This window comes from Coturnix japonica, chromosome 5 (assembly GCF_001577835.2).
Source record: "Coturnix japonica isolate 7356 chromosome 5, Coturnix japonica 2.1, whole genome shotgun sequence".
NCBI classification, from domain to species: Eukaryota; Metazoa; Chordata; class Aves; order Galliformes; family Phasianidae; genus Coturnix; species Coturnix japonica.
The window spans coordinates 26,512,635-26,527,421 of record NC_029520.1 but is presented as its reverse complement, the minus strand read 5'-3'; the positions used below and the strand labels follow the sequence as shown (position 1 = coordinate 26,527,421).

At 35.8% G+C, this 14,787-nt stretch overlaps 1 protein-coding gene across 5 annotated transcripts; it reads left to right on the top strand.

Moving 5' to 3' along the window:
• The first annotated feature begins 987 nt into the window (after nucleotides 1–987).
• LOC107314938 (fibrinogen-like protein 1) lies at nucleotides 988–14,432 on the top strand. 5 transcript variants are annotated; one of them, XM_015864790.2, is made up of 5 exons: nucleotides 988–6,336; nucleotides 6,794–8,477; nucleotides 9,000–9,202; nucleotides 10,858–11,058; nucleotides 12,794–14,432. In XM_015864790.2, the coding sequence occupies exons 4-5, from the start codon at nucleotides 10,911–10,913 to the stop codon at nucleotides 13,492–13,494; spliced, it is 849 nt and encodes a 282-aa protein (XP_015720276.1). In that variant the 5' UTR covers nucleotides 988–6,336; nucleotides 6,794–8,477; nucleotides 9,000–9,202; nucleotides 10,858–10,910; the 3' UTR covers nucleotides 13,495–14,432. The 5 variants fall into 5 exon arrangements, with proteins under 5 accessions (XP_015720276.1, XP_015720277.1, XP_032300871.1 ...); XM_015864791.2 differs by adding an exon at nucleotides 9,596–9,719 and having other exon boundaries at nucleotides 988–8,477; XM_032444980.1 differs by having other exon boundaries at nucleotides 988–6,930.
• Nucleotides 14,433–14,787: the final 355 nt, after the last annotated feature.

The window sequence follows — 14,787 nt, the reverse complement described above, 5'->3', positions numbered from 1 at the left end:
AAGATGATAGTTTGGAGTGAAGTCGACTTTAATATTTTATGTTTCTGTTAATTTCTAAAACAAACCTCCTTTCAAAACTGAGGTGTGGGTTTACTATGTAATTTGATGTATATACTTGTCAGATTAAGTTCTAAAATAATTTTATTTTTGAACTGCTGCCTAATCACCTCTGTTCAAGGACTTTCCATTTTTGTTTACTGCCGTGTTCTGCTCTGATCTGTTTCTATGAGCAATTCTTTTTTGAGGGGAAAAAATACTGTCCATCATCAGAAAGTCTTTGAAGATCTGTCAAGTTAGTTATGGATTCTGTGTACCAGCATAACATGATAAACATTTAGCTTAGATACTTCCTTTCCCAACCACAAGTATAATGTTTTCAACACTTGGCTCCCACTGTTGTTTTGTGTGCTGTGTATTTATCTTATCACTGGTATGATTTGTGGCCAAAGAGAGCACAAAATCTAAAAGATGAGAGAAAAACCTTCAGATATACTAGGAGGGTAAGTCCCACTCCTTTTCTGAAATTGTTGAAACCTCGTATTGCACTCTCTCTAGGAATGCGAAGTCCATTGCAAAATTTTCCTCTTTCAGAATGGTTGATTTATTTTGTCTTTATTGTCTTTTCCCAGTAGCTCCAGAGGGAAGGTGAAAAAGTAGCTGCCTTCCACAAGATTTAATGTTTTGCAAATTGAAATGACAGCAGTAGCTGTCAGGAGAAATAAACCGGTGTTGTTTTTGGGTAATGAAAGAAAGTTTTTGTCCTTGCAGAGTAAAATGCACGTTTTGTTATCACAAGTTTTGTTTTGGATTAGTTGGTCTTTTTTTGTATACAAAATAAAAGTGTCCGGTAGATACAAGAGCCTCCTGTTCAGATATGCTTGTTAGAAGGATTTACTGAAAGGAGTGTTCAGCAAAAGTCACGTTGCTTTTGTAAAAACAAACCACTTCTTTCAACAGCATCTCATTGAAGAACTTAAGGGAAAGGAATGGAGAAGTTCTTTGAAGGTGGAGCAATTAGTTTTATTATGCTGTTTTGGAAAGACAAGCAATGAGTTTGTTTTCTTTAGCAGTGAGTGGTATGACAGTGAAATTGTGTTAGCTGGTTTTAATCACAGTTTATTCAGTAGTTAATGATAATGACAAGTTTTGCCTTTTTACGAAGTTCAGAACGGTAACATTTCTTCCTTTTACATTTTCTCTTTTCAGGGTCTCAATCCGTTTAAAAGGGAGAATGCAGAAATTGGGCAATGAAATGTTTTTTGTTAAGAGATTGGAGTTGGGGGGTGTGGGTGGGGAAGGATGAGGGGGGAATCCAATAAAAATTCAGAAGAAGCCCATGGAATAGTCAGCCCTTTTTTTCCTGAAACTGCTGTATCAGAGTCCAGCAATTCCTTTGTGGATCAGAATTGGATGCAGTTCACAGTTCCCCTGGCTATAAATGTTTTAATGAGCAGGAAAGCTTATTCTTCACTACTACTCCATGTTTATGGCAGTAAGTGTGAGTCATTAAATTGACTTCCTGACCTTTAATGATCTGTAATCTAAAAGCTTATTTAGCCATATTCTGAATAAGTGGGTAGCTTCAAATGAATTCACAACAGACTGCATTGAAGAGAGAGGGGATATACCTTGCTGAAGCCATTTTTTAACTGTTAATCGTTTGTATAAAATGGTCTGGGAGGTAATGAAATAATTTTTTCAATGACTTTATCAAAGATGTTTCCTTAACATTTAAGGAAGAAAGCTAATATATTGATGTCTAACATCCCTGGTTTAAACCTTGAAGATATGTAGTTGTGCTTTTAATCTTTTTGATGCGTTAGAGATGAGAATAATAAGTTCTGTGGATTTTGTTTTGAATAGAAAGGCTGGTTGGTGATTGGGATGTATATTTGTGATGAGAGCTTAGGATCTAGAATCGGGTATCTTGGGTCATGGTGCAATGTTCAGGCTTTTTGCAGATGTATAGAGAGAGTGTGAGAAGCTCAGTTCACAGATTTAAGGATCAGTTTAGTAATGCAGGTGAGATATTCAAACAGTGGTTATGAGCTTACTGAAGAAAATCCAGAGAATACCTTTATTAAGCATTTATGTATTGCTCTTTGTACATATGTATTATAGAAGCCCTTCTAAATAGCCATCTATCAAGATTTTCTAAGAAATCTAGGCAATTTGAATATATATTATTTGCAAATTTAGTAGAAAGGATACCACATCACTAAGATCCATTTAAGCATCTCCATTTAGGTGTTATGGAACTTTTAATTGGGTACAGGTTGCATATAGTCAGCAGCTGTGATTCTCTCAGATAATACCTACTACAAACAAGGAAGTAAAGGATTTTTCCTAATGGTGGACACTAATAGTACAGCACTAATACAGGTGTAACTGAAATACACTAATACAGGTGTAACTTAAAAGTAGTTTTTAGAGCTATGAAAATGTAATAGTAACGGTTTAAGAAACTTGAATGAGTGAATACCTTCCAGTGAAAAGGGAAAAAGGCTAGAGATGATTCAGGAGCCAAAATACTCCGCAGCCTTAAAGACTTTTCTCACATTGTGAAACATCTGTTGTATGGTTACTATCCTTTGCGCCTGGAAATTTGTCAGTGTATACTAAGCTACTGTAGGAAAATTGTCAACCAAGTTGTACCTGCAGTTATTCTGTGAAAATGAGTGGTGGAGTCGTGTTGGGTTTTCTCAGGATTGTCTGGTTTTGGTTTCTCTTTTTATTGCAGCTGTTTGTTTTTCATTTTGTGAAGTACTTCATGGTTTTCTTTGTTTCTTTTGCAGTGGGTTGTCCTAATAGTTGATATTGTGTAGCAGTGAGGGACAAAAGAAAAATGATTAAAAAATGAAGAAGACTGTAAAACCATTCAAGCATGGTGATAGCATTGGGGTTACTTGCAATACTGAAATCTAATTGTTTTTAATTGACTGGATTTCAAGTTGATGTTCCCTTTATTTCTGTCTGCAGATTGTGTATGAGTGAGGTAAAAACTGTGTACCTGTCCACTCATCAGAGCACGTATACCTACATTTGCAAAAATATATTTAAAATATATTTGCAAAAAGAAACGTTGTCCACAGTTGTGTTATTACACCTTAAGTGCCAAAAAGTAATTAATATCAACTGTGCAAACATTAGAATATCACAAGTCCTTAGTCATTTCAGCATCCATAAAGGCAGGGCCTTATACTTCAACAGATGTTTTAAACTTAATACCGTGTGAGGATACTGTACTCAAAAAATTGTCTGTGGGAATAGTATTTAGTTTTAGTCTATTTCCAGATGAAATGTAGAAGCTCCTTGAAGTCACAGGTTTTGTTGTTGTTTCATTTATTTTTAAAATCCATATGAAATTATGAATCCTGTATCATCAAAAAATAGTAAAGATTTTTCAGGAGAAGCCTGTCTACTTTTAAGACTTTATTGGCAGTGGCTCTCATGTAATGCTTTGTTTCCAGTAAGATTATGAAGTTTTAATGACAACATAATTCTCTGTGCAAGCAGAACTTAACTAGTTATCACTTTTATTGATGATGCGCAAGAACAGATTGGAGTTGAGCTCATTCTTATTAAGTGTTTGGTTCCGCGTGGCTGACAGGAATAAAAATTAAAGTCTGTCATTCAGTCAAGGGCAAGTGGTACTGAGCATGCAAAAGAAAGAAAACCTGTCATGTCATTTCTTGACCAAAAGTTGATTTTGAACTGTTTCTTTAAAACTGATTACAGTTTAGTAAATTAATACAAAACATGGTTAAATGATTTTGAAAGATGTTGAAGAAGATTCAAGTGAATATAATTTTGAAAATATTAGAAATGCTGTCTGCAATCTTAAGAATTTCTCTTCTTTTTTCCTTTGTCTGTGTCTGTCTGTTTTTTAACTTTACAGTGCACACATGTAACATTTCCTTTTGAGTTTAAGTTGGGAGAACAAGATGTGCAAACTCAAAAGCTGATCAAATGTAGGTGCAAGGACAATCCTGAGAAATAATCAGTAAGTTGTCACATGCCTGGAGTCAGAATAAAATCAAGTTTTGAACACTGGTACTTATTTTGAGGAGCAAGGAGGAGTGTTTGATTTCCTATCATCAGTTTGTTTTGATTATCCACACCACATATGAGATTCAAATTGCTTCAACTTGACAGGTATGAAACATAAGAGTTGCATTAATACAGACCTAACTTCTTAACTATTGTAGTTAAACACCATGAAGGAATACCTAAGTTTGGGATCAAGATTAAGCCTCCTAAAGAGTCTGTATTTTTTTCATTAGTAAATACTGTTATTATTCGGAGAGAATGACCTCAAATGAGAGGTGGAATAATTATTAAAAGACAGGCTTGAATTGGAATGTGTGTATCATTTGCTGTCGTATTTACTAAAAGCATTCAGAGAATTGAACCACAGTATATGTGATAAAAGTATTTAGACAGTCCTTTCATGAAAATAATTTTTTGTAGCTTTGTAGAGGTCCCTGACAGATGACGTGTGAATCTACAGACAGTTGGTCAATATTCCCTGAGAAAACTCATCTTGTAATCCGCTCATTGTTCTTGGATTTCACTGTACTGTTGATATTCCCTCTTTTGGTTCACTTTGTTTCCCTGCCGATTCTCTTCACATGCTATTTATACAGGATTTTTTTCCACATATATTTGCCCTTCATTTTTATGAGGACTACAAAGGTCTTGTTGAAATTGCTCTAGCAAATGCTTTTCAGCTGGTGCTGGCAGAAATAATTGTGTACATCGCTTGTGTTTTCAAGTGCTTCAGTGTTAGAAACCAATTATTTCTATCACCAGGTAGCCAGCTAATGATGGAGAGGTCATTTGTCATGGAAAGATCGGATCAGGTTGCAGTGCTTCCTTTGTAAGGTGTTTGAGTCGTGCTTCATTGTAGAATTTTTCAAGCCTTGCAAGTGTACTCTGAAGAGAATATCAGAAAGATACAGAGTCAGCCAAAGTTCACTGAAAACATTTAAAAAATGACTTATTTACCATTTTTCCTTTTTTTGGGGGGGGGGGGAGGAAATGACATTTTTCATGAGGAGCTACAGACACACTGGGAAACTTAAATCCCAGTAGCTAACCCTAAAAGTCATCTGTTGCTTTCAGCCCCCTTGATTAGTAGGGAAGAAACACACATGAGGAATTCTGCCTCATTCAATCTTAAATCAGTATTACAAGAAATTTGCTTGCTGTCCTTCATAGATATAACTGTTTTGCACCTTTTTATGTGTGATATACTTTAATAATATAAAGTGTACTAAGTATTGGTGCTAAGGGTTGGACTAGATGGTATTGTAGTCTTTTTGAACCTTGCTGGTTTATGATTCTCTGAAAAACTCCTCCCTTTTCTTGTTTTTCTTCACTGTTCAATTCCATTTGTGAGGTTGCTGGAGAGTAACAAAAGTCATGGAGTCTCTTTGGAAATGAGATGGTTGCTATGGCAATGCTCCCAGCTGCTTCTCCTCCCAGATGAGAAAACCATTTTTAGACTCACATATTTCAAGGTTAGGCTACAGTGTTATAAACTGAACTGTATAGTTAACTAATTCGATTTAGAGATCTGCTGAAAATGGTCTGCTAAAAATCTTGGTGCTGATATTCAGTTAAAACTGTTGAATATTTGTTAGGTTGATTTAAATGGTTTTATTGTTGTTTATATTTGTTTATGATCAGATAGCAGAGGCAAAGCTGTTGTATTGACATCAGTATTTGCACGTTACTGAATTCAGTTTGTCCATAGCATCTCTCTCAAATGTGTGTCGAACCTTAAAAATTCCAGAGTAAAGGAATTCCATTTTGTGTGTTACAGTCTTAGTAATGTCCAACTACAATGTACTTAATATATTATACTTACTGTATTATACATTATACTAAATTACTAAATACTCATCTGTTTTCCAAAAGGACCATTACTCTATCAAATAGAAAAAAAAAACCCATACAGTGTGATTTCTTTCTGGATAATTCACTGCCTTATCAACCTCTTTTGTTTTTTTATGGGGCGGGGGGATATTTTTTGTTTTTAGTTTTAAAAGGTAGCTCACTGTTCATTGATTCTCTTATTTTTTTCCTTTTCTATTTTAAAAAAAAAAAAAAGGTTCCTAGTATTCTCTACAGGAGTCATCTGGAGCCTGCAGGCATTTGTGTGGTTTATGTTCGATCAAGGATAAGTGCCTTCATTTCTCCAAATAATGGTTCATCTCACAAATAATGAATACATAAAAAGATTTAGTGTCCAGGTGTCCAGGTTTTCTTTGCAACTAATGTCTGATGAAGAAAAAAGTTGTTCAATTTCAGTCAAATTTTCCCTTTTTAAGGGTAAGTTAACTTGTTTAAATACTTCTTAAAATAAAGAGAACTATATAAAGATACCTTAAGAAAAGTTGGATTGGAAAAATTAGAATAATGTTTGCTAATTAAAGACAATCAGATTCAGAGGAATAATTGAAACCTCAGCATATTATAGGGAAGGAATATGCAGTCACTGGGCTGAGACATTAAATATCTTAATTAACATGGCTAATAACTCAGTACAATAATAATAATTTAAAAACCTGTATGTGACACAAAACCATGCCAGTGGGAAGTAGTTGTGCCTTACAGTGATTATATCATTTTCAGGACTAAAGAATGTTCTTAAAATACTTGATCAAGAGCAGAGTATCGTGGATAATCATAACAGCTGCAATATTTGCTGGAACAAGCAGTATAGTATAATTGTTATTGTAATTAGAAAATGATGTTAACTAAAAACTGCCTGATTACTCGCTTACAGAAATTAAATGCAGCACTTTGAGGGCATAACCAAAAACCTAGGGAAAGGTGCTTCATTTGGGAGAGCTGCAGGACAGGTATCCCAGAATTGCCTTGCAACTGGCCCATTTCACAGCAGCACACAGCCAAGCACACCAGGTATGGTACGTTCCCTACACCTTGCAGGATCTCCTCACCCAGCCTGTCACTCATGCCCACTGAGATGTAATATTTAATGATTTTTGTTCAATGTTTTCATCTACATAAATAGTTGCCTTTCAGAGCACACATGAACAACTGCTGTTACCCTGCTCACTTCTAATTAAATGCTTCATACTTCACTTCTACTCTGCCAATTCAGATGAAAGTGTGGAGACCAAAGAGAAGCAAAGTGGAAGGTAGTAAATTAAAAGGGGAGGAGATATACAGTGATGGAAAGTACAAAAATCAAAAGCACCAAACAAATGCATATCTGAGTTCATAGCTATGTGGTAGAAAACCTGTCTAAAGAGTATTTTAAGTTGTCAGAGTGGGAAGGTGCTTTTTGCCCTTCCTTAGTATGTTACTCCAGCAAGATCTGTACGTCGTACAGTATTATTAAATAGGATTTTGCACTTTATTTTCATACTCTAGTCACTACTTACAAAACTTGATACTAACCAAAAGTTACAACACATCAAACATGGATATCAGTGTCTTAGTTTCGGCTGGGATGGAATTGTTTTCTTCAGAGTGTCTGGCATGATGCTATGTTAAGGTTCTAGGAAAAAAACAGGGTTGATAACACATAGATGTTTATAGTTGCCTGCTGAGCCAAGGTTAGTCTCAGGGGAGGGCCTGAGGAGCTGGGAGGGAACAGAATTGGGACAGCTGACTTAAACAAGCCAAAGGGATATTTCATACTTTATGACATCAAGTGGAAAGAGTTTGGAAGGGGTTGGGAGTTTATGTTCTCTCTTTGCTGCTCAGGGGGCCAGTTTGGCATCTTCTGGGGAGTGGTGAGCAATTACTTGTGCATCCCTTGTTAAATACATTGTAGTGGAAGCCTCATCCTTATAGACATTCAAGGTCAGAATGGGCAGGGCTCTGAGCAACCATGTCTATAGCTGTAGGTGTCACTGTTCAATGCAGGGGAGTTAGGCTAGATGGCCTTGAAGCATCAAATAATTCTATGAATCTGTGATAATGCAATGAGCGTAGAATATGTGTTCTTTAGCTTTTCTCTGTGATTGAGCAGTGCTGGAGAAGAGGTACTGTTCTGACTCCTTGTGGTCATTCACATGAAAAGAGTTATTTGTACTTTTAAAAATGAAAAGTAATATCAGTGAGTTTTAACATTATAGATAAATCTTTCATACATTCTGTGAAGTGTATGTATTTAATTGCGCATGCAATATGTATCTTCATGATATATATATGTATATGCACGTGTAATATATATCTCAGTGATTTCACTGAGAATGGATAAATGAACAGGATTTATGCATAGAACAAATGTTCAAGTAAAGCTTACACAGGACTTACATGTTCTCTACATTTGAATTGTGGGTGTTTTGGTTTTTGGTTTCTTTTTTTTTTTTTTTCAGGGGTAAGAAGTGCTCAAACTGGGTTACAGGTTGGATAAAGAAATACAAATGTCTTGGCTCACCTTGACTCTAGTTTAGACATCATCTAGAAGTTATCCAGATAGATAACACAACCTTCAGGTACAAGAAAATATGGTAACAATTCATCTACTTCGTTACCATTTTGATGTAAATGAGTGTTAATCAACTCCTGATAATCCAAATAAACTAAAATAGAAACCTATTGACCAGCCTGTTCTGCTTTTGCTTTGTTTTTCTCATAGCTTTGAGGCAGTACTTCATGTTTTAATTTCATGCTTTAATGTGAATGAGCCTGAAGGAACAACATGGTTTGAGATTGGTTTGATCTGTTCCTTATGCTTTGAAATCAAGTTGACTATAGGACTTTAAATGTGATTAGCAATATCGCATCTTGTCAATTTACTGGTGTGAAGTGACGTAGTACGTTGCAGCAGCTACCTCCAGGTGTATAAGCAACATAAATAATTTTCTGAAATAAAATATCTTTGCTATTGCTGTCTTTGTTAATCAGGAAAATAATTTGATTTATTTATTAATCAAGGTAATTAACTTAGTTGTGCTGTTATTTTAATCCTTATGGAAGAACTTTGTTCTTTATGATTCATATATTCTTACTTGCAGATGTAATATGAGAGAGCAAAGTCCACCAGAGTAAGCACAGTGTGAAATAATGAAGATGTAATTTTGCTACACTTCTACATTTGAGATAGTGTGTTGGAGCTGATTTATTCACCTGGACTTGAGTAGCAGGCAAAGTACAATTGTAGAGTATGAGCTCATGCACTTGAGTGCACTTGTTACTTTGTCAAGCTTCACTGTAAGAGGTAAGGTGCCTTCCTAATGCTGTTTTCCTTAGTTGCTTTCTTAATAACTTATAATACCAATTTCTATTGTAGAACTAAATGAATCTGTAAATCATTTCAATGGGCACTATAAATACAAGGGAAGAAAAAAGACTGACTTGCTCAGAAATGCTGGAAGAAACAAACAGCTAACCTAGAAGCTTTAGATCCAAATACAGATTTCCTAAAGTTTTATAATGTCTGTGGGGTTGGTTTAGATTTACAGTCATTTCTAATAATAATTTTTAAAATAATAATAGAAGCTTTCAGTGAAGGGGGTATGTGCCAGTAGGAAACGCAAACGCAACAGAACTTAAGTGCTGTAGGGGAAAACAATGTACTGAATTGGACGGCAAGTAATTTTTTTTTTTACAGTCTCTCAATGTCAAATAATCAACCTAGGATGTAATAGGAAATTGTATGTTTATACTAAATCAGAATTATTACTGTATAGCTGGAAGCAGAATAAGCAAATTCTGTTTTGCTGGTTTTCTGTCTGGTAAGTGCAAAAAATAATTCTCAAGCCTGACTTCTATTACAGTGATATATTTTGAACATCTTAAAAAATGCTCAACGCTTTTTTATTCTTGAAAACTGTTTACTGGATCTGCTGCTGAATCCTTAGATTCATAAGCAGTGTGGCTTTGTTGCAATGGTAAACCACTGTGGAGAAATGAGCTGGCCTGTGTGGGCTCTGTGCTGGCAGGAAATAAGCTCTGACCAAAGAGCTGCTTGCTAGAGGTATATACTCAACATTCATATAATGGGTTTGGCTAAATTTTAAGCAAATTTGGCCTTGGACAGCATAGGAGATGTTATTCCAATTCTGTTTGAGCTTTAGTTGATACAGAATTTCTTCTTCAGTCAGACTGGAATTTGTTTAGGTGAGGACCCCAGTAACAGCCTGAGACTTCTTTCTGTAGTGGATGAAGAGTTAATAAAAACATAACTCTAAAAGGAGGACAGAATGAAGCTCAGAGCTCTTCTGATTCTATGTATTGAACCCCAGTGTGTCTTGAGGAGACTGAAGAAAAGTGGAAGAGTTGCTTTTTGCTATGTTTATTGAGGTGTTTTTTTCCAGATCTGGTTTAAGCTTGTGACCTATTATTTACAGCTATGGATGGAAATTCATCCAGAACAAAGTCCAGATTTGCTGAAGTGTATGGGTATATCTGCAGTACTAGGAAGGCACAGAAATGAACACTGTTGGAACTACAGAGCTGGAAGAGCTAGTGCTCCTGTTTGTGCCGGCTTGTCCATCCTTGCCTCTGCTTCAGTACAATTCACATACATGGGGAATAAGCAAATGTCATTTCTGATAAAAAATATAAGATGACATTTTAAGTTATGCCATTACACTGTTTTCTGTTACGTTTTGTCGCAGATAATTAGGTTGTTGTTCTTTATCTGTCATGGCACAAGGTAAGAGAGGTGAAATACAGTGTAAGTGACATAACACAGGGGCTCCATGTCAGACCAGCCACCAGCTGGAAGTAGTGTGAAATACCAGGAAAGGGAGATGCTTTTGAAAGATGGAAGCCAGTTTTGACAGAGGCTCACTATATTGAAACCAGGTGTTTCAATACCTTTCTCCTAAAAGAGAGTATACTAAAGGTCATAAAACTTTCCATTTTCAGTTGCAGCCTGTATTATAGCTGTGGATTTCTGCAGGAGGACTGACTGAAGGAAGATGCTGTTGAAGAGTTCATTGTGTTTTATTCTGGTCTTGCTCTCCCATTGCACGGCGTCGGTGACCACCAAAGAGGCAGTGATCTTGGCTAATGCCCACCTTCTCTCTCAAAGAGATTATGATAGAGTGGCTAACATCAATGATAAAGGTACTCATGAAGGGGGAGCGAATGATCTGTGTGCCTGCTGTGCTTTACTGTATTGCTTTGTGGAGTATTTTCAGCATATTTGAATGTTTGCCCTGCAATAGTACTTTGAAATATGAACTTGTCTTATCCCGGAGTTCAAAAATCTTTAAATCCCTTGCTCAGCTGACACCTAATTCAAGAGGAATTAATAGTTAGAAATATTTCTCTAAAAATATTTTGTTGCCTTTGAAGAATTATTTACTGACAGTCATGTCTTGATTGCATCTGTCACCTCATTAATACCTATAACTGAGATATTGGTCTGCCTATCTAGCTTGGTATGCTAGATTAGTTTGTCCAACTTGGTAGGCTTTCTAACACATTTGCTAGAGTAAATCCTGCATAAAATGCAGACAAAAGGAGTAGTGTATTTGGTTCGTTTTCTTCCTTTGGCTGCTGGCATTCAGCTTAAATAGTTTTCTCAGTTTGTTGATAGAAGCTGTTCTGTTTTGCGTGAATAACATTCACTGGGTAAATACTAGTGTCGCTGTGTATATCACTGGCTTGGAGACCGCTGTCTACTTAAATGATCATTCTATAGTCTTGCAGGATCAGGTTTGGAGTCAGACTGTCTAACAGGTGAATGCTCTGAGAACCGTGGTCTAGTTTTTATGTGAATACGTATGAAGTCCTCTTTCAGGATGTGTGATAATTTCTTGCAGATAGTAATGAGACAAAGTATTTTAGTCATGGCTGGAGATTCTATTAGGCAATGAAAAGCCTAGAAGTAAGACCTCAGAAAGCCTATATACTTCTGTAAAACTGCCCTGAGTGGCTTAGAGCACCAGTAAATGTCTGAAAATCAGATATAAAAGGCTATATTTAGCACAATGAGGATACTATGAATAATAGTCTTCAATAGGTTTAGCCCAGCTGGACCTTTCAAAGAGTATGGTACTTCATGCACTAATAATAAATCAGAGAAGGCATTGTAATTTCAGTAAAAGCTGAAAAGGGTGATGACTTAGGTAGAAAAGTAAATGGTAAAGTCAAAGGGAGTCTGGAAATGTTTGCTTCTAAGTGAACTTTTTTGTATTACTAAGTATACTGAAGTAATAATAGGAATATTCTGATAAAATTTCATTCCTTGAATGATTTTGGTGAAAACAAAACAACTGAGTTGTAAATACAGTATCTAAATTTCTATCTGTTTTTGTCAGGACAGAACTTAGAATTTGCTAGGTCTGAAAAACTCATATTACATCACAGGTGGCCTTTAAGAAATTTTCCAATAGAGAAATAAAATGGTTAAGTCTGCGTTAAATATAAATAACAAATTCTTTGTTAAATACAGATTACAAGTATTTGCTAGTATCATTGCATGCATCTGAGGAGGAAGTGAGTCACTTGCAAGTGAGGAAGAGTGCGTTTGTATCTTTTGGCTTTACAACCATAATTCCACCATAAATACAGTCACACTTTTGTATTACAAATTATAACAAAACCTTTTGGAAACTTTCCTGTGTGTTCTGCACTCAAATCATCCCCCTTTAGTGAAGTGTATGCCCACCAGTTGGGCTGAAGTCAGTCTGAGTCAGTTTCCAGCCAGATCAAGAGGCAATCATGCACTTACTCTGAAGCACAGTTTTGTGTGGTTTTTTTTTTTGTTTGTTTGTTTTTTTAAAGAAGACTTAAACAGAAATTTAATTTAAAACTCTTTTTTCTTTTTCTTCTTTTTTTTTTTTTTCCTCCTTAGATTATTTAAGGGATTGTTTTGAGATTTTTCAGCGCTCCAGGGGAAACTCCAGAGATGGTCTTTACATCATCCAACCAAAGGAAGACCCAATTGTGGTCTTTTGTAACATGCAGGATGGTGGCTGGACAGTAATCCAGCACATTACAGCCAACAGTACTGTCGACTTTGATAGGACGTGGCAGGATTACAAATACGGTTTTGGCTCTGTTCATGACAACCACTGGTTAGGAAATGAGTACATGCATCAGTTAACTGGTGGCTCTGAGCAGTATGTACTAGGAGTTAAACTTGTAGACCTAAATGCTGAAATCAAATGGGGACAGTACAAACCATTCCGTATTGAAGATGAAGAAGCTCAATACCGAATCAGGGTCGGCCTATATGAAGGCAATGCTACTGATGCTCTGACTCTGGACACAGAAGCTTACCTCCATGACAACCAGAAGTTTACCACCAAGGACAGAGACAATGATAATTACTTTCAGAATTGTGCTAAACTAGAACACAATGGTATTCCTGGGGGAGGATGGTGGTATGATGCATGTGCTGGGGCAAACCTGAACCGTAGGAATGTGATATACTGGCAAAAGGATTGCAACAAGAAGCATTTGTGCAAGTTTTCATGGATGATGGTCAAACCCATTGAACACAGCCCATTGGATGCAACTAACTCTTGTACATGTCAGAAGGAGGAACTGTAGGTGAGCCATGTATCCTTTGAATGGAACATGGATTCTTTGTAAAGTGTCTTAAGTAAAATCACACTAATCAAATAAGTAATTGCGATGAAAACTTTAGCCTCTGCAAGGTCTTTGTGATCACATATTGTCCAGGACTGGACCTAAAACACATAGATACCTATTTACCAATCACAAAAATGACAATAGATGACCTCTAACAAAAGATTTTTCACTACGCATTTTATGGTATTTTGGCCATAGGAGGAGTTAGGTATGAAATCTGGGAGATGTCTTGTATCTTGTAGCAGATACACATGCATACACATCAGTTTTAGAAGGTTTTGCTCCAGGATGAATGTTCATCATTAACTTGCACATCTTCACAAATTATGCAGGAAGGAAATTTCAAGGGAAGTACCTATATTTACAAAATGCTTATCAGAGAGTATTATGTACCATAGGGTAGCATAAATCCTTTCCTTTTTACCTTTAGTGAAAGTTATTTTAATATTTTTACCTGGTAGGGTCTTTATCTTCAATGTCTTCTTTTCTCAGCCACTGGCTTTTTATTTCTACTCGTATGTAATTAATTACTTAGCACGGTGTTTTCTGCCTTGTTATTAGAGTACCCGGAGCTAATGGCCTCATCATCTTTCCCATTAAAAACTACTAGTCCAAGGCCAAGTAATGGCTACGAGCCCAAAGCTCCAGTTTTTCCTCCTGTTCCACGAAGCACTAAAGCTTTTTTATTATTACTATTTTTTTAAAATACCATTGTGAGATAAGAACAGCACTGGCTTTATTTAACATGTGCTTGCTTCAATTGTTTTGATACTCAACCTTGAGCTTATTTAAACAGTGCCTCTTTTCCTGATTGTAACACAAGGAGAAAGCCTTTAAATTTCATGATGAATTCATCTGTCTTAAAATCATAAATAAAAGGATTTTGGTTTTGGTAACCTTGAAAATCTTGTTTACTTTTACAAATGATGGGATTATTTCACACTTTTCAATATAATTGGAATAGCTAAATTACTACTTAAGAGTTTTCATTTTTATATTGTACAAATTGCCATGATAATAATTAAAGTATCTTGCATTTTAATGTAGATTTTCAATTGCAGAAACTTGGGCAACAGATACTGGCAAAGTTCTGCTTTTTAATTGAAAAATGGAATCTTGTCATTTCCATGGAAAATAATTTAGAGTCAAATAAACTGTACTGTTTAGAGAAGACCAAGACTGGCATGATTACTTAAGAAGAGAAATTAATTGGTAAATGGAAGAGTCATGAAAGAAAATTTTATTTTTTCC

Coding starts and splice junctions, on each gene's coding strand:
- LOC107314938 (XM_015864790.2), top strand. CDS start 10,911: ATGCTGTTGAAGAGTTCATTGTGTTTTATTCTGGTCTTGCTCTCCCAT. Junction 11,059..12,793: donor GGCTAACATCAATGATAAAG/GTACTCATGAAG, acceptor TTTCCTCCTTAG/ATTATTTAAGGGATTGTTTT.